The following is a 20,550-nucleotide window of genomic DNA, read 5'->3' as shown; positions in this document are numbered from 1 at the left end:
ACTGAGAACTTAGGAAGAAAACCAAATAGGAAGAAATAAAGGTGGGAAAACACAGTAACACAAAATATTACTGGGGAAGTACAGATCCAATAAGATGACAAAAGTTGGAAATTTTAGGTAGAAATGTACAACTCTAGAGAGACGATTCTATTTCTAAATCAGTGTTACAAATACCATGTATTCCCTACCAAGTTTTTTCTGAATGGCCTCCAGTATGCTGTCAGAGTTTCGAAGCATGCAGGGTGTAGTAGTGCAGACCTGAATGTGATACTTTCCAACTGGCTTTCGATTATACATTGTATAAAAAGTTGCTACTTCATATACTCTCATTGGAGGTACCTGTAAAACTTCAGCAACCTAAAGTATTAGGACATTCAAAAATAAAATAATTACAGTGTTAGTAATAGAGCTTTAATTATGTTATACAAAGTATAATTTCAATGTTTCAATCTGGTAAAAACAGAAAAGGTCTTAAAGAGCAGAAAACATAGGTCTTGGATAACTGGGAGATATAAACTCTTCAATTTTTGCAGACAACGTGCATATACTTAAACCACACAGAGCCCAAAAATTAATGGAGTCACAGCACTTCCTCCTTCTACCCTACTTCTCACCTCCTTCTACCCTATTTCTCTAAATCTTTAAGTCTTTCACTATTAAGAATTTCTACTTTGATCATTTCAACTCACATTTTATAATCTGTCTAAATGACAAAAAATTGACAGCCAAACCCCAATAAAGGAAGCAATTAGGTTGTTTAAACCCTCACCAATTTTTTCAAAAAAGCCTACATACAAATGGTGCAGCACTTACCTAAGTAAACTTAAAATTTTATATCTTTACATAAATGCATACACATGCATACTCACACAATCACACACTCCTCTCCCAGAATAATCCAACACACTACTTCTATTTCATATCACAATACTCTTTTGAAAGTTGGATCACATAGGCTAGTACTTCCTAACCCTTCACATCAAGACATTAATGGAAAATAATTGTTTTGGCATTCTGGTGTTCAGGACTAAGGGGATCACTAACTCAGCGTGCCTTTCTTAGGGCAAGTCTGTTAGGGAAAACAAGGCTTTCTAGCTGTTTGCCGGGGCTGGTCCTTGTCTATCATGACTTATAATTCTGGCTACAACTTTCTAGGTGATCTAGAAAGTTATCATTAAGACTTACTATCTAGCATTCTTAAAAATTATACATATATCCATGTGCTGATACAAAAGAAGAGCTGGCATTTCAGATGACAAGTATGGTGAACTTTTTCATATCAGGAATTCTAAAGGAAATGTATTCTCAAGACATTTAATCATGGCTCACTTGTGACAGATAAAGTAACTGTGCTATTTCATTCAGCAGTTCCAAATCAAGGATGTATCCCTGAATCTGGGGCGCTCTCTATCAAAATACCCATGCTGGAACCCTACCAAAGGAATAATTTAATAAATCTGGAATGAGGCCCTTTCTAATTTGAAAAGGCTCCTCCCTGGAATTCTGCTGCACATCTCCCTACACCTTAGTGCTGGTTGAAGAAATAATTATTAAGCTTCTAGACATTTTCTGTTGTAAGGCTAGGTGTTTCATGGGTTGGGGGAGGGGCAGTAACATTAAAATAAAAATACCAATTGTAAAGTGCAAAGAATTTGAGTCTATTCCCTATACTCTACACAAATCCAATCCTAAATATAATAAGACAATATATAAATCCCACACAAATCCAACCCTAAATATAATAGGACAATATATAAATATATATTCTTTAAGAGATAGGATCTCACCATCTTGACCAGGCTGGTCTTAAACTCCCGAGTTCAAGCAATCCTCCCACATTAGCTTCTCAAGTACCTAGGACTACAGGCATGCACCACCATGCCTGTCTTATTTTTTAAATCTTTTTACATTCAGTTTCTTATTTTTATTTTGCTCTGCTAATATGCCACTTAGCAAGATTTTCAACAGGCTTACTATTATTAAAAACATGATTTTTGCACAATAATAAAATTATAATTAGAAACATATATGTAAATCATCATAAAGTTGGCTATTTTAATTTAAAAAACAATGTTAAGTAACATCCAAAGAAATATATAATTTATTGAAAAGATAACCACCTATGTTTACTCAGGAGAGTAACTCACTAAACTTGCTTTACAATATTTTTCATAGTGAAAAAAATACCAAGGATCCACACAGTGTTAGAGTACTATACAAAGCAAAGAAGATATGAATAAACTAAAATTTGTATTTGGGATTCTAATTAGATAAATTGAGAACATTCCTATTCTCCAAGAAAGATGATAGTCTAGCCTGACAGTTATAACCAAATGAAGTTTAGAAAGTGGCATGAATGAGGTACAACAAAATCTCTATTAGTCAAGTAGAAAATGTACTGATTTAGAAATGAATTCGGTCCTAGCACCATCGCTTAGAAATTATAATGTAATAACTGGAAGAGACCTATGTAGTTCAAAACCTTCATCCCCAATGAGGAAGTTCAGAAAAAATCAGGTGTCTTAGTTCTAAGTCAAAAATACTTTCCATTATATAACATGGCTTAATAGTTGTATGATTCTCATCAGAATCAAATAGTACATGGCTTTTGTACAGCACTTTATAAATTATATGCTATAATACATCATCACACAAATGTAGTTATATTAATAGGGTACGAATAAACTTGAAATTTGGATTACTGCTGAAAACTATTAGAAAAAATAAATTTTAAAATACATATGAATAGAGAAACTTCATATAAAATGGGTCATCCATAGCATTTCTAAAGGTTGATTCCAAAGTAGCGTAATCAAATTGCATAAATATCACATATTATACAGATTTTTGTTACAGCCTATAGCCAAAATTGTAAAATATTAAAAGATTAATACTAGTAGTGAGCAGATTTTTTTTCTGTAATTCTAGTGTTTAAATATTACATTAATTTTCAGAATATCTTGACACTAAGTTATCCACATTTGGAATCTTTTATCTTCCCTATGACCATTTCCTTCAAAACGAAAAAAAAAATACCCACGCACACCCTCTTTCACCATAATGCCTTCCCTATTTCCTGCAAGGACAGAAAACTCTACTTCACCTCTATGCATTAAGGTAACCAAAAAAACCACAAAGACAATTGAAAGAAACATACAAATGGCTAAAGGGCTCCAAAATCCTGGATTCTGACACGAGATAATCAGAGTAATTTCTATAAAAGGAAATTATCATATACAATCTCTTATCTTTTGTAATCTCTTATCTTTTGTGACTAAGGCAAAAATGAATCCAGTACCTTGTTCATAGCAGAGATGGGCAACCACCCATTCTGCCTTTGGGCTAAATCCAGGACTGGAAGAACAGCTGCTGCTTTATGGCCTTCTGGATAGTTTTTTACAATTGCCTCTATCCTCTGTATAAAAGAAAAAAAATCATTTTATATATCTACAAAATATTACATATTTTGTAAATTACTTATAATGTTAATTTAACTATACCTTATAGTTTTCTGGTGTGAAATCAAATGGAGTATCAGGGTTATTCTCAGGAGTATCTCTGTGCTGTACAACAAAAAAAGTTTTTCAGAATTATCCAAATTCTCTCAAGTGTGAATAACACTGTACATTACTATTATTTATTGTTTAATCTCTCTACTTTAATTCCAACATGATACATACCTCTCTTTTCTTCCATCAAAAAGAACAACTGAACACACTTGATGAGCATGATTACCAAAGTAAAGTTAGCAGAATTTAAAATTTTACAAAGGCCCATTTAAAGAATAAGAGAAGTATCTTCAGCACCAAAAAAAAAAAAAAAAAAAAAAACCCCAAAAAACAACAAAAGGTATTACCCAGCTTCATTAGAGAATAAGATCTTCTGATAGAATTACCAAAACATTACCAGTTATTGGAAGCCTTTATGAAATGAAGACACAAAATTTTAAATGTGAACATATGTATATTTTCCCAAAAGAGAAGGTATCATATCATCAAAGGGAACTGGAATCCAAAAAGGTTAAGACCCATTACTTTAGGGAGGGTACAAAAGGACCATCTCAAAAAACAGAGAAAAAAAGCACCATCTCTTTCCCACATTTTCGATAATAGCCACAGCAAGAGCTTTATTTCTTCCTAAAAGAGCAGAAGCAGGCCCTCTTCAAAAACTGACAAGAAATGGCATGTCAACAGGAAATCAAATGAGTCACACTGAGATGAACACAATCAATTAATGTTATGTACGTGTGGTGAACACAGAAATGAATCTCTTGATATGTTAATTCTCAGAGTTCTGCTTTTTAAAGGACATAAACCAAAAGAGAGAAAACAGAAACTCTGGACGATAATGTCAAATATGTGGCCAATTTGATGCTTGATATGTAGCAGGAAGCTACATCGTACACCACCAACTCTAAATCGTCATACAAGTCCATTGCCTTTACACTAGATTAATCCCTGAAAAGTGCACCTTGTCAGAAAAGAGACATATAATATCTTATCCTTTTCAAATTGTGTAACAGATCTGGGGAGTTCATAGACTTCAATCTGTAAACTCTGGAAACTAAAAATATAAAAACCAGCTGCTAATCTAGTTACTACAGTACTAAAATCCAGGAGTTTCAAACTATTGTCATTTTGGGATTCCCCAAGTTACAACCTCCCAACCCTCAGTGAGCCAACATGAGTGAGAACCCAAAGTGTGATGAGAATCAGGTACAGCTCACATAGTAATTTCACTGGGAATAAATTCTTATTCCCAGAGTTTTCCTGGTACTAATTTAAACTCAAGAGGTTCAACTGGAACCACACATCTTTTGAAACGTAGTAAATTCAATTAAATTCCTACAATGACTATCACATACCAAAGACAATGGTATTTAAGATATTTTGGATTTCTACAATGGATTTACCCAAATTTCCAAGTCTTTTTCCAAAGAAATCTAAGTAATTGCTTACCACAAATAAAGCTCCTCCAGCTCCATTTTGCATAGCTGTTTTATGCAAGTTCCTTCCATGTCTTCCCTAAAATTTAAAATTTTAAGAAAGTTTAGTAAATCACAGCCTTAAGAAATTTTTCATGAAGAAATACTTTAGGATTCATAATTTAAAACAACGGAATCAACTCATAAAAGATCTTAAGGGATATGGTATACTACCCTACACATCTGTTTCAGAAGAGGTATTTTACAAATGGAGATAAAAGGCAAGATTCACCTGCCTAACATCACACACAAGTCAACAGGAGAACCAGGACCACAACCAGATCTGCTGAGTTATGTACCTTCCTGCCACGCTCTGCTAGCATGCATTTGGAGAATTAATGTACTATTAACTTACTTTCACTTTTGTCTGAATCAAGTTGGATGCTAGCTTTCACTTAGTGTGAACCTTCATAAACATGTTTTCATTCTATACAAATAAGTCATATACTCTGTACAAATGAGTCAACGGGATCTTCCTTTTCAATCCTTTACTAACTTAATTCTGAAACTCCAGCCATAAAAAGTAGTTTCAGAAAGCTATTTATGATGACTGACAATGTTCAATTGCTTTGGAAGGAATGATTATTCTCTCTGCTGCATTTAATTTCTCTTTGACCTCTTGCTCCTACCCTCTACTCCTACCCTGTCCCCCACCCCCAAGTATTTCAACTACTGTTCTAGATTCCTCCAATTTCTGAGTTTTGCTAACTGCAAATGACAGAATACTGGGTTAAACCAAGTATGGGATTGGCAAAGAGTTGAACAATTCAAAGGCAAATATAAAAGAGAAGAAAGTAAACAAAGTAATGTAACACAATAGTATATTTAACTTTTCTCTAGGTCCAAATATTTCAGCTGAAGAAATATTGATAAGTAAGTTAACATGGAATAACTGCTTTAATTAACAAGAAAAGACCAAGGTACAGGATGTGAGACACACACAAGTACAAAAGACGGGAGTGATAAATATCAATTTCAGGATAATTGGGAGGGAGGGAAGCAGTCAGAGGTATACAAGGGGGCCTAAATTGTACTGGTTTTGTTTTGAAAAATTAACTAAAACTAAAATTCAGAAGACAGTCACTGTCAGCTCAGATTTTTTAAAATCAAATAATTGTTGAGTAACATCAGTGAGTTACTTAACTAAATCCTGACAAAAAAGATTGTATATTTATAATAAAGAAGGATTAATTTTAAGAGTAGGGAAAGTATTCAGTCTTCTCTTTTCTTAACTTCTGAACACTAACATTTTCTGTTTATTGGCTTTTTATCCACTCTTTGCAGGTTGCCCTTAGGGCTCAGTTCACACTCCTATCTTCTTTTCTCTATAAAGCCTTTGCCTCTGAGAACTCATCCATTAACTCTACGCTGATGAATCTTCAATCATAGCCATTTGGTGACAAAAGGCTAATAGCCTGAAGAGATCATAAAAGCATTTTTAAAAATGAAAAAAAAGAATAAAGATCACGAATAAAAATTTCACAGAATTCAAATTGCTTACTAGTAACTAAAAACATGCAATTTAAAATAACATTACTAGCTATCAAACTACCAAATATCTTTTTTCTTTTAAGGCAACATTCCATTCTGTTGAACACAGAGAGAAACAAGCACATTTAAAAATTCATATAGCCTAAAGAAGGCAAATTACCATGATATATGGAGAGCATAAATAAGTGTCCATTTTTGGCCGGGCGCGGTGGCTCACGCCTGTAATCCCAGCACTTTGGGAGGCCGAGGCAGGTGGATCACGAGGTCAAGAGATCGAGACCATCCTGGTCAACACGGTGAAACCCCGTCTCTACTAAAAATACAAAAAATTAGCTGGGCATGGTGGTGCGTGCCTGTAATCCCAGCTACTCAGGAGGCTGAGGCAGGAGAATTGCCTGAACCCAGGAGGCGGAGGTTGCAGTGAGCCGAGATCGCGCCATTGCACTCCAGCCTGGGTAAGAAGAATACTCCCCCCCAAAAAAAAAAAAAAAAAAAAATAAGTGTCCATTTTTTAACTTAGTAATTCTAACCTAGATATTTTTCCTAGAGTACAAAATGAGGATAAAGCTCTACATTAAAGCATGTTGTTCCTATCATGTTTATTGCAGCAAAAACACAAACAACCTAAAAGCCCAATCTGAGCAGGTTTTAATACTGGTAGTTCTAACACTAAAATATTACATAGCTAACAAAAGTATTTCGGAAAAATAATCACATAGAAAAAAGTATTTGTGTCACAATCACAACTGGAAACTATCAGCGTTAAACAAAAAAGCGAAAATGCATAAATTACCATCCCAATTATTAAATATACATACTGATTAAGAATAGAAGGACATAAGTGATTAAAAGTGCTTATCTCTTACTACGATGTTAATGAAATAAGGGATTCTTATATTTTATTTTTCTCTATTTTCCAGATTTCCTATTAGCATGGATTAATTGGCCAAAAAAGAAAAAAAACCTATTTATAACATTCATCAGGTGTAAGGAAAACTTGTCATCTCTATTATAAAACCTATTTCTCCTTCTAACTTCCTTGTATATTAAATTAAATACCATCAAATCTCTAAATTAAAATAGCTTCCATTTTGGATTAATATTCAATCCTGTTCTTATTAATCCAGGATGTGTCGTGTACTTTTATTTAAAATAAAAATGTAGAAATAATCTTGAAAATTATTCTTTAGGCCTATGTTGCTACATATTAGAAAATCTGTTCTGTGGTATTCTCTTGCTGATCTGTAAACTCTGGATATGTACATGAGTTTACAGACATATTTCTAAAAAGTTTTAAAGTCCAAATCATTGCAGACAGACTACTAATTGAAAAGCGTCAGATAAAGCAGCTAAATTCTAGGAGAAAAACAGACTTTCAGATTTTTTGTAGCTGTTATTGAGGACTTGGGTTTAGATTACCACTTTGCCACGTACTAATCTTAATAACGTCTGACCTTGCCCAACTCAATTTTTTTAAGCCTCAGTTTCTTTATCTATAAAACATGGATATCTTCTTATTGGACTATTTTGATATTTAAGTAAAGTTCCTCTGAAAATACTATATAACCTGTAAAGCATTATTACTTGCTTAACTGACACAAGGATAAAACATTTAATAACTAAAAAAAGATCCAAACAACTGCACTTTAAAAACTACATCTATTTTTTAAAATTGTGCTGTCAGTTGACTTTATCTAAGAGTTACTGTCAAACACAACATACTGCCAATATTCTTGCATTTGCACATATTTATTTTTTATTTATATCCACATATATTAGGCTTATAACTTTTCTGGTGAAATTATAATGTATTTGATGGTTAAAAAAAAACCATCTACTTCTCCACTGAAATTAACTTATAAATTTCTCTTTTAGTTAAAGAAAGTGGGAAGGAGGAAGAAATAGTGGGGTAGGAAGAGTTCCAGGGTCTTAGGTTTATGCACATTTTGTGAGCAGAGGCAACAACCAGCTTTTGTTTCAGACCATCTTTTCAATAATTTTTGTAGAGAATATCTTCTCCAGGGACAAAAGTCGAGTGAGTTTTCTTGCCGACAGGGTTTCCCAAGCTCATGGTCCCTTAGCTGTGCTGCACAGGATTCACCTGGGCTGTTCCCTTATCACTCCCATGAGATACGAATGTCAAAGGGGACTAACCCGAAGCTCATGCTGCCTACTGACCCAGGATGCTGCCTCCTGCCAGCATCCATGAAACTGAAGCAGGTTAACTTGTTAGCTTACAAACTGGGTAATATTTCAGACCTGTCAAAGTTCTTAATAAGAAAGCCTATAAAATCTAGAAATGTGCTAGTTTCCATGTTTTACTGTTTTTTCTATCAAAATATCTCAAGAGAGATATCATAAAAGAAACCAGTAACAGCTGCTGTCTCTAAGGAGAGGAACCAAGGATCTGGAGTAGGAAGAAAATGTAGCCATTACTGCCAGGCAGAATATTAAGCACTTTACATGAAATACATCTTTTAATGCTCTCAGGAACCCTATGAAGTACATGGTGTTATTATTCTGTGTTTACAAATGAGGAAAACAGGCTCTGAAGCTGAGCTTTTAACTGTTTTGTTATATTGTCTCTCCATACATAGAGTATTTATGGAATATTAGATAACAATGATACATTCCACTTTCAGAGGTGTTAGAATGTGGAAAATTAGAACGTGGGATGTATCATGGGTTAACATATAATATATGATATATGCAACATTTATTTTTTACCATAATACATATCCTTGTGTCCCTACTCTGTACTGTTAATGTATATTTACTATAATATATAGTCTTGCTTACTGTTTGAATTTTTTGCCATTATATGTATTACATTTAAACTTTTAAAAACAAATGAAGGGCCAGGTGCAGTGGCTCATGCCTTTAATCCCAGCACTTTGGGAGGCCAAGGCAAGTGTATCACTTGAGGTCAGGGGTTCAAGACCAGCCTGGCCAACATGGTGAAACTGCATCTCTACCAAAAAACACAAAAATTAGCCGGGTGTAGTGGCGCACACCTGTAGTCCCAGCTATTCAGGAGGCTGAGGTGAGAGAATCGCCTGAACCTGGCTGGTAAAGGTTGCAGTGAGCTGAGATGGTGCCACAGCACTCCAGTCTGGGTGACAGAGACCCTATCTCAAAACAAAAACAAACAATAAAACCCAATGAAGTCTTTAGTTATTTCCCCGTCTCACTATCACCACTGCTTCAGACATTATTTCATTTCTGTGCATTACTATAAGTCTTCTAGCTGATCCCTTTGTCAATACAAAACATCCTGTCTAATGTCACCAATCTAAAAAATACCATCCTTCTGATGTTGAGTGTGGTGTGTAAGACAATCAACACCAAACACATTCTAATGTAAGTGTCAATTTCATCATTTCTAAAAAACACATTTTCAACATTCTAACACCTCTGAAAGTGGGACGTATCACTGTTATCCACTGTATTCCATAAATACCCTATGTATGGAGAGACAATACAGCAAAATGGCTAAAAGCTCAGCTCCAGAGCCTGTTTCCTCATTTGTAAAAACAGAAAAATAACAGCATATACTGCATAGGGTTCTTGAGAGCATTAAAAGACATACTTCAGGCCAGGCACAGTGGCTCACGCCTGTAATTCCATCACTTTAGGAGGCTGGGGCAGACGCATCACCTGAGGCCAGGAGTTCAAGACCAACCTGGACAACATGATGAAACCCCATCTCTACTAAAAATATCAGAATTAGCTTGGCATAGTTATGCATGCCTGTAATCCCAGCTACCTGGGAGGCTAGCTCATGCCATAGTACTCCAGCCTGGGCAACAGAGCAAGGCTCTATCTCAAAAAAAAAAAAAAAAAGATAAAAAGTTTTAAATATTCTGCCTGGCAGATGGGAAGTACTATATTACTGTTAGCTTTCATGAGCTATTATTATTAGAAGTACTACGTAGCAGGTGTTAAGCTTTTTACTCATCATTTAATTCTTACAACTTTCCTGCAAGGTGGGCATTATTTCCAGAAATTTAAGCAAGTTATGAAAACATCTCAAGGTTAGGTCACATCACTAATTATTGGCAGAAGTTATGTTAGATCCTAGGGCCACATGACTATAAAGGCCATGTATTAACCACCCTACTATTTGATGACATTAAAGCTTTAGAAGAACACAGTAGTAGGTCTAAGAAACCAAGGGGTTTAAGGAAGAAAATGAGGCATCCATATACAGTGAGGCAGATGAAAAAACGTAAAGTCCTGCCTCCTTGGTTTACAATGCTCCTGTTAAGAAAGAAAGATGCAAGTTAGTTATTTAATCTTTTTTTAAATCCTTGCCACCCTTCTATTCCTGAAAAAAAAAAAAAAAAAATGAATGTATATACACTAACCTAACATTTGACCAACTTAATTTCAAAGTCTGAAATCATCTCTTCAAAGTTGTATAAGAAGGGCTGAGATAATGTTTATAAAATAAAAGAAGCTGGCCAGGCACAGTGGCTCACACCTGTAATCCCAAAACTTTGGAAGGCCAAGCCTGGTAGATCACTTGAACCTAGGAGTTTAAAATCAACCTGAGCAACATGGTGAAATCTCTGCTTCTACAAAAAATACAAAAATTAGCTAGGCATGGTGGTACATGCCTGTAGTCCCAGCTACTTGAGAGTTTGAGGTGGAAGCACCACTAGAGCCCAAAAGGTTGAGGTTGCAGTAAGCCATGATCATGCCACTGCACCCAAGCGTGGGTGACAGAGTGAGACCCTGTTTCAAAAAATTAATAAGTAAACAAACAATAAAGAAGCAAACTAAATAGTGAAGATAAACTGATAAATCTTAGCCCTCAGTTTTTTTCAACTGGCACAAATTGTTACTCATCCCTGTCAAGTTACAGGTGGCCTGAAAATGGCTTTGAACACTGTTTTTTGGTGTGTTTAAAGAATATCACCTATATTTTACATTCATTGTCAAGTCTATGTCAGACACTTTCAATAAAGGAATAAAATACTAAAAGTTCTAATTAACATTTTTATACTACTTACTAGGCCATTTGAATTGTTTCACTTTGAAATAAAGAGGCATTCCAGGGCTAGGCTTAGAACTGAAAAAAACTACTTAGCTCAGCTGGAATGATTCAAAGAATAAGCTGAGTTCCCATCCATCCCCTTCTCTGACTACAGTCTAGTCTTTTCTCTAGAATCTAGTTTCTCATTAGACTCTGAAATGTCTACACCTCAAAAAATTCCAATTGAGTCCAATTGAAAATCCAACTAACTTCCTTTTTTAAGCAAGAAAAGCATGCAACCAAGTCACTATTTTAAATAAACATGATCATAACCTAATATACAGCTCAAATTAACAGTGGGTTTGAATTCTAGCTTATTTTTTTTTTCAGTGTTTCAGAAGAAACAGAGAAGATTTAAGCAGGCAAAAACAGTGGCTGCCTTTTTGTTGGATTCAAGTAATCTTGAATACCTTTGTGTTAAGCTCTTCTACATACCTTTTTTCATCGATTCCTAAAAAAATCTGTTGTTAGTCATCATTTCCATTTTACATTTAGAAAAACTCAGGCTCAAAGACAATAACTTGGCCAGGCACGGTGGCTCATGCCTATAATCCCAGCACTTTGGGAGCTGAGGTGGGTGGATCACTTGAGGTTGGAGTTTGAGACCAGCCTGACCAACATGGAGAAACCCCGTCTCTACTAAAAACACAAAATTAGCCAGGTGTGGTGGCGGCGCATGTCTGTAATTGCAGCTACTTGGGAGGCTGAGACAGGAGAATTGCTTGAACCCAGGAGGTGGAGATTGCCGGTGGGCCAAGACTGCACCATTGCACTCCAGCCTGGGCAACAAGAGCGAAACTCCATCTCAAAAAAAAAAAAAAAAGACAATAACTTGCCCCATATTGCACAATTAGTGACAGAGCTGGATTCTGAGCCTAGGCTCTTTGAATCTAAGGACCCTGTGCTCTTTCTACCAGCCTTTCCCTTTTACTGCAATTGGCAATATCAATAGCTCAAAATGACAAAAATTAAAGTTTTATATTCTCCCCAAGAAAAGGATTCCCTAATGATCTTTTCATAGGCTCTACTCTTCTTCTGAATTTCTTCGGTTGTTCAAACAATGCTACCATCCAACTAAGCTCACCTTTTAGTTCTATCAGACATCTGGGCATTAAAAGGACCCATCCAACCAGGAGAACGTAATAACAGACTAGGAAGCTGCAAGACAAAACTGACAGAATCAGTAACCTAATTAGTCAAAAAGAAAAGACTAAGGTCAGGCAATTCAAAACCCCCTTTTTCTCCCCTTTATTAGCAGCCAACTAAGAAAAGGAATATACCTTTTAGATGATCCCTAATATTTACAGATTAAATCCACCAAAATGTGTATTTGCCTGTTCAAGAATCACAGGGCACATGTGAAACATCTCCGGTGAGCTGAAAGTGGTCTGAGGTCTCTCCAAGCTTTCCTCTCACTGTTCACAATACCTGCTGACTTGTTACCTAAAACCTCCCCCATTGCTAGCTCAAGCAAAAAACCTGAAACCTCCTCAAAAAGTCAGGGTCTGTAATACATTCATTCAGAGTAGGTATTTTTACATTTTAAAAAAATCCTTGAGGCCGAACACAGTGGCTCACGCCTGTAATCCCAGCGGTTTGGAAGGCTGGGACAGGTGGATCACCTGAGGTCAGGAGTTTGAGATCAGCCTGGCAAACATGGTAAAACCCTGTCTCTACTAAAAATACAAAAATTAGCCAGACACAGTGGTATGTGCCTGTTATCCCAGCTACCTGGGAGGCTAAGGCAGGAGAATCACTTGAACCTGGGAGGCAGACGTTTCAGTGAGCCAAGATCACACCACTGAACTCCAGCCTAGGCGACAGAGTGAGACTCTGTCTCAAATTAAAAAAAAAAAAAAATCCTTGAAAAAACATTAACAAAGTTGATGCTGGGTTAATAGTTGTGAAATCTATTTCAAGGATAATTATAAATACAAATGCTTACTCTATGTCAGATTTCATGCTATAAACTTTACAAATCTACACTATAATTCATTTATTTTTCTCAACAAACCTACCAAATAGGTATTATTGTCTTGTTTTACAGGCTCAAAGAAGAGGGAAAAACTTTCCCTAGATTACACAGCTAAATAAATGAAATGCCACATATACAATTTCCTGACTTTAGTACATGTCTTAATCACGAAAATTTAAGTTTTGCTGTATTTTCAAATAGACATAGGAGGACTTTTACAAACATCCTCCAAATTAAAGTTCCATCAGTAATTTAACTAAAAATGTTAATTCAGGTTAAAGAAATGTAAGTAATTTTTCCCATACTATGAGAGAATTAACAAATGTAATTTGGCTAAATTTTATATTATAGAAAAGCTACACGAACAGCCCAGGTATTATGGGCACTGTGCATTACAGATAAAGGTAACAATATTAATGATTCCAGCCACCTTGACCATAAATTAAACATTCTTTACTTATCTAAAAATCCAATATGGATACAAGCAACAATCAATTGTTCCAAAAACAAAAAGAATTTGTAGAAATGAAATGCCAAGTCCAGTGGACCTGGGTTCAGTCTCATCTCATGCACTTCACTATTCTTGTATATGTAGGTTGCTATACCTACAACATTATCTCAACTTACATCTTCTACTCATCCATCATGACCAAAGTTAACCTCCTTTTTTTTTACCCCTTTAAAGCCCTAGCTAAACCTCCATCTCTTTTCCCTAAGCAAAATGAAATCATTTCCCTAGCCTGCTTATGCTGGCACACTTTTTTTTTTGAGATGGAGTCTGGAGTGCAGTGGCGCAATCTTGGCTCACTGCAACCTTCGCCTCCCAAGTTCAAGCCATTCTCTTGCCTCAGCCTCCTAAGTAGCTGGGACTACAGGCGTGCACCATCATGCCCAGCTAATTTTTTTATTCTTAGTAGAGACAGGGTTTCACCATGTTGGCCTAGATGGTGCCAGTGTGCCCGGCCAGCACACCTTTTATTATTACAGTGCCTATTAAATCTTCACCATACATAGTTACTTCCCTTAGCAACTTTGATTGTTTGAGCAACTTCAGAAAGATAGATTAACAAAACAGAACAAAACAGGACTTGCAAACAAACCCAGCCCTTATGACTGTCTGATCTTGGGCATTTATTTGTCCAACAATCGTCATATATCTCACATATAATATGGGGTAACACCTAGTAAAATATCCCACACATAAAGCCACCTTCCTCCTAAGCAAAATGTATGTAAACTGTCTTTAATGTTTTGTTAAATACAAGACATTTCCTACAACTGATTTATAACATCCTTCCTGAACTGATTCAAAAACTAGTGACAAGGTTTCCCAATGGAAAATCAGAATGACTTTCATTGAATAGGTTATGCAGCACGGTCAATGGACCTATAATTTATTACTCAATGTACTGAGCACTAAGGTACTACACAGTGCCCAAAGAGAAGGGAAATTCAACTATTTATAACTTTGAAACAGAAACTGAGCTCACATCTCTAATAAAAAGATCCAAATCTGCAGTTTGCAACAGTGGCCTACTGAACCTCATTGAATAAAGTTTGCTCATTCTCTCTCTCTCTTTAGACTGCTAATTTATGGCTGTGGCAGGGAGAATAATGGTCTCCCAAACACGCTCACATCCCAATCCTGGAAACCTGTGAATATCAATTTACACAACAAGGGGAGAATTAAGGCTGCTAATCAGCCAACCTTAAAATAGAGTGATTATCCTGGATTATCTAGGTGAGCCCAATGTCATCAATCACAGGGCTCTTACAAAGTGGAAGAGGAAAGAGAGTCAAAGGATATGTGATGAATGCCACAAATAGAGTCAGAATGATGTGACGTAAGAACTAGACCTGCCTTTGCTGGCTCTGGAGATGAAAGAAAGGGCCAAGAGCAGCCTCTAGGAGCTGGAAAGGCCAAGAAAAGAGATTCACCTGTAGAGCCTCCAAAAAGGAATGAAGCTGGGCCTACACTTTCATTTCAGCCCACCGAGCCCTGTGTCACTTTTAACCTACAGAACTGTAAGATTAGAAAAATGTGATGTTTTATGCCAGAAAGTTTGTGGAAATTTGTTACAGCAAGAATAAAAAACTAAGCATTTTGGGGTGTTTTTCCTACATTAACTTTTTTAGAGTCCTTTGAGCCAAAATGGAGATACACTGGGACATTACAAAATCAAATTTAAGAATCTCTAATGGAATGGGGAAAACATTTCATTCTACAGAACTTAAAAATTTGGAAGGAAAAGTGCCACCATACAAGATGGCACACAGTCTACAAAACTTAAAATTTGGAAGGAAAAGTGCCATCATACAAGATGGCATACTTCTATTATGGCTAAGCAGACACTGTCAGGCCGAACCACTGAATAATAGCTATAAACTCTGGACAAAATATTTTTTAAAAAACAAAAGCTTTCTGAAGGCACTGGGGAACAACCAAAATAGACACAAAAGGGGAGTCTACAATCATAAGAAGCCAAGGGATTTTGATTTTTGTTTACATCTTCTAGCCTGAAGGGAGTCCTCAGTGAGAGTTTGGAACAAGAGACATGGTAAAGTGGGAAATCCCAGAAAAGGAAGAGCCACAAAGGGGGAGGGAGCCCTACATTCTGTATATAAATTCTATGGAAATCGCTGGCTGAACCCTGAACCATGTATGTACATGCTGCAGACTCCAAAGAGCCTAGCTAAAAAAAGTGAACCAATATTTGATCTGCTGCCCACAAGGGATATGGATAGCAACAACAAAACACACTATTTGGAGGAAGGATCTAGAGCCTCTAAAACATATCATTCACAAAATTCAGCATACAATCCAAAATTGTTCAACATATGGGAAACAAACAAAAAAGGCAAACGCATTTTCAAGAAAAAAGAATCAACTAAGATTACCAGACAAAAATTTCAGGACAGCTATAATCATGCTTAAAGACATAAAGGAAAATATCCTCAATGAATGAATAAATACACAATACAGATGGTCCCAGACCTACAATGGCTTGTCTTGAAATTTCCCAACTTTACAATTGCGTGAAAGTGATGACATTCAGTATGTTCTTCGATTAAGTCCACATAACCCCGCTGAAAATGGAAATTTACAACACTTTTTCAATTTACAATGGGTTTATCAGGATGTAATCGCATTGTAAGTTAAGGAGCATCTGTAATTGAAAATGTCACCACAATCCTCTCACCTATGAAACTACAGTAGCAGCTTGGGAATGAGGCACTGATACGTTCTAAAGTGGTATCAACATTACAGAAAACCATGGGCAATTACTGAAGAAGAGAACAGACTTCTTCTGATTATCTATTACTCCATAATTTATAATTTTTAGTCAATAATTACAATCACCTATTTATCCCACTTTACAGAAAAGGTATTTATCCCACTTTACAGAAAAGAAAAATGAGGCTCAGAGATTAAGATGGCTCAAGGTCACACAAACTAGTACTTAATTCTGGCCATATTTTAAGCAATGATGAACTGAAAAGCCTCTTCAAGAGAATGGCAGCTAACAAAGCAGAAATTAGAATAGGCAATTTCTTTGGAAGTATAAATAATCTTTAAAGGTTTCTCATTTAGGAAAGGAACTTCCTTAGGTAGACTTTTCTCATACTTTTCTTGATACTCGCTAAGTTTAATGTGAAATCCCACTACCTGTGAAAGGTTAGAAGGGCCTGATTATATAAGTAATGGAACATCCTCACAATGGAACGCTATTAGCATTAAAACGACAGTATAGAAATATCTACTGATAAGGAAAGCTGATCAAAATATATTACAAAAAAGCAGGCTACCAAACAGTATAAATATCTTCCAATTTTTTTTTGGAAAAAAAAAAGTCATCTGTAAGGTCTGGTAAGTGTAGACATCAAAATGTTTCCAGGTTGACAAGACAATGGATGATTTTTATTTTTTGAGCGTATTCTATTTGCTAGTCTCAATGTTGTTTTTCCTACAACGTATTATGTGTGTAATTAAAAACTTACTCATCAACTCAACAAATATTTATTGGGTACATACTGTATATCAGGTACTATTTGTTTACAAAAGTGGGGAGAGAGAGTTGCAGAGACATTAAACTTGATTAAAATGGTCCTCACTACTCAAGTTGTTCTTTTCATTGTTAAAACTGCTTTTCAATTTCTACTTCTAGCCCCTTTGCCTCAAAAACAAAAGAAACAAAATCTACAACTACTCTTACTTCTATTCTTTCTACCATGTCCGATCCTCATCATCTTTCACCTAGCATTCTGCAGAGCCTCTTATCTACTTAGTCTCCCTGTTTCTGGGTCCATATTAAACCCATTCCACCCTCTCAGTCCCAGCCAGTGACCCACCCAAAACAGAGACCAGACCATATTTCTCTACTCCTCTAAAACCCTTCACTGACTTCTGACTGCCTCTAAGATAAAGTCAAATTCTTTAGTATGGCATGCAAGGAGCTCCAATGTCCGGGCCCTGTCTCTCCCTTATTTCATTTGGGAACACACCTTACCTCCAACAGTAAAGGTTGCTTCTCATATATACCAATCTTTTTCTTGCCAAGGAGGGTTTTAAGTTGTCCTTTCTCACCTAGAACACCCTCTGACCTCATGCCCAATCTGTTAGTATTACCTTCAGCAAAAATCTTACACACCTTGAAACCACATTGGATGACCCAATTCGTATCTCTAACACTACTTTTACATTGCCTCATATTTATCTTAAAGTTCCTCTTACACGAGACTATCAATTCCAAAAGAACGGGAACTAAGTCTTTTCCTTATCTGTAATATGCGGAAAAAGTAACACCAACCTCAAAAAGAGACGTGGAATGTAGATATTTAACTCAGTGCTTGGCATACAGAAAACAGTTATCAAATGACTATCGTTATCCACACTGTTACCTGGAGCTCAGCAGTGCATGACCTACAGTAAGGCTTCAAAAGTTTATTGAAAGACTGAACTCTGCAGAAGGGAATATTCCCATTTTACAAATGTAGAAAAGGAGAAAGATTAACAAAAGTCACAAAAGGCAGTTAAGCTACCATCCAAACTCGAGTCTAACTCTGAAGCCGTGAATTCATTCTCAACCAATATGCGCTATCTCCCTTTTTTGCTGAGAACTGACTTAACCTATTGTACTCCTAGAAAACAAAACTAAGGCTTCTTTCCAGTATTATTTGTGTAACAGGCCCTGTTGTTATAATCGACATTTCTGGAATCAGCATTTTTAGATTAACGTAAAGGAGAGTTTCAACTTCTCTGCAATTCAGTTTCTTTGCCTGCCATGTACTCGGATCTCAAAAAGACCACATAACCTCTAAAATTCTGTGGTTCTTTAACTGGGTGCAATTATTCGTGGCTCCGTTCTTTCAGAGTCAGTTTGATACGATTTATTTACCCAGCACTTCCGATATGCAAAGTACAACTGCAGTAAATGAAACACTGGTCACCCGTTTCCAGCCCTAAAGAAGTTCTCCGTAAGCCTTCACCAAGTAAGCCAGAGAGCACTCCAGCATGCTGCAACCCGACAGCATCAAGGTCACTAGGCTTGAAATGTGAGGTGCCTCCTTCGGGACGAGGTTCTTGGAAACTGATCTGGCCAGGGCAGGCCTAGATTCCGCGACAGCGAAAGAGCCAAAAAAAAAAAAAAAAAAAAAAAGAAAAGAAAAAAAATCACCATGCAGCCCCTCCTTTCTGTCCTCCTCGACCAAACTAGGAGTACACTTCCCAGTCTGGCAACCCTCCCTTGGGGCTCCTCACTCTCACGGTGGGGCTGCAGCGGCCTCCCTAAGAAGAGGGCGAAGGCCATAGTCTCTTTGCCGCCGCCTGCAGGCCCGTGCAGAACCCAGGGCTCTCCTGCGCCCAAAACTAAGGGAAGCACGGAGGACAAGAGAAGGGCGGCGGCAGCGCTAGGCTCAACTCGAGCCTCCTTACCCACTGGGCGGTGAGGACAGCCGCCCGTGCCCGGAGCGCCGCGGAGAAGAACATGGCGGACTACACTGTTCACCTTTCCCCGACCGCGCCAAGCGAGAATCCCGAGCGAGCCCGGGACGCACAACGTGCGCGCTTCCGAGCCCAGGCCTAGGCGTCCAGGGCGGCACGCCGCTCCCTACGCCGAGGGGCGGTGGCCTACGGGAAGGAGCAAGGGCGCGCGGGGGCTGCTGGGGCCCAGTGGGCGGAGACTGCCTGGGAGCGGGGCGGGGACCCACCCGGGACCCACCTGGGACCCACCCGTGCTCTAAAAGGGCGGTTTCCCACGGGCTGCTGCAGGGTCCCTGGCCTTGAAAGGGAGGGTCCGCGAGTGGCGCCGTGGGCTCCAGAGTAATGAAGCACCCGCCTGTATTTATAGGCTTATGGAGAGCCTTGTAAGGATTAGCCACCTCCTCTTGTATTGTTGTTGGTTAAAAATAAAGTCAGGTTACAACCCACTATAAATCTTATTCTACATATCATGGAATTCAAGACACAGAGGGCTGCTATCCGGTGTACTAGCCATAGACACCAAATGTCTTGGTTCCCATTCTTTTGCATTAGAGATATGTGCGACATATTTAGGGGTGAAATGGTATGATGTCAGGAATTTGCTTGAGAATAGTGGGGAATGGAAGGGGAAAAATGAAGCAATTTGGCCGTAAGTATGGCTATAGAAGCTGCATGGTCGTTATTTACTATTCTTGGTACTTTTGTACATATTAGCTATTTTCCATAATGAAGCTGAAAAAAAAAAAGCCACTTCCTTCTTGACGGTTGTTTGGTTCTCTCTGGAAATTCCAGCAAATATTTATTCAGTAACAGCTCTAATGTGCACAGTACTATTTCCTGGTGTTGAGAGTGTACCGGGCACTACCTACCTCTTGATTTTTCATGTCACTGCCTTCTTTTCTGGAGTGTCACGTCCTGTACCCATCCCTTTCCTTTTGCCCATTTGCTTTGCTATAATAAACTTGTGAATAATTTCTGGAACATTCACAGCAGCACAGGGATTTTAAAAATTTATCCCTCATTAGTTTAAAAACTCAAAAATATTCCATTGCAACCCCTATGAATCATATTTCACAAATAAT

The 20,550-nt window shown here is 37.2% G+C and overlaps 1 protein-coding gene across 1 annotated transcript in view; it reads right to left on the bottom strand.

Moving 5' to 3' along the window:
* NDUFV2 (NADH:ubiquinone oxidoreductase core subunit V2) overlaps positions 1–19,573 on the bottom strand; it is a 31,656-nt gene extending 12,083 nt beyond the window's left edge. Inside the window, exons 1-5 of the mRNA XM_032293377.1 lie at positions 19,421–19,573; positions 4,959–5,024; positions 3,501–3,563; positions 3,299–3,415; positions 189–357 (exon numbers count right to left, since the gene is read on the bottom strand). Of these exons, the coding sequence (XP_032149268.1) occupies positions 189–357; positions 3,299–3,415; positions 3,501–3,563; positions 4,959–5,024; positions 19,421–19,474 (469 nt within the window). The 5' untranslated portion in view covers positions 19,475–19,573. The remainder of the gene's footprint in view (positions 1–188; positions 358–3,298; positions 3,416–3,500; positions 3,564–4,958; positions 5,025–19,420) is intronic.
* Between the last annotated feature and the right edge of the window lie 977 nt (positions 19,574–20,550).

This window comes from Sapajus apella, unplaced genomic scaffold (genome assembly GCF_009761245.1).
Source record: "Sapajus apella isolate SASKATOON/1434 unplaced genomic scaffold, GSC_monkey_1.0 scaffold29, whole genome shotgun sequence".
Lineage (NCBI taxonomy): Eukaryota > Metazoa > Chordata > Mammalia > Primates > Cebidae > Sapajus > Sapajus apella.
The sequence above is the reverse complement of the archived record's forward strand: the minus strand, read 5'-3'. Positions and strand labels throughout refer to the sequence as shown.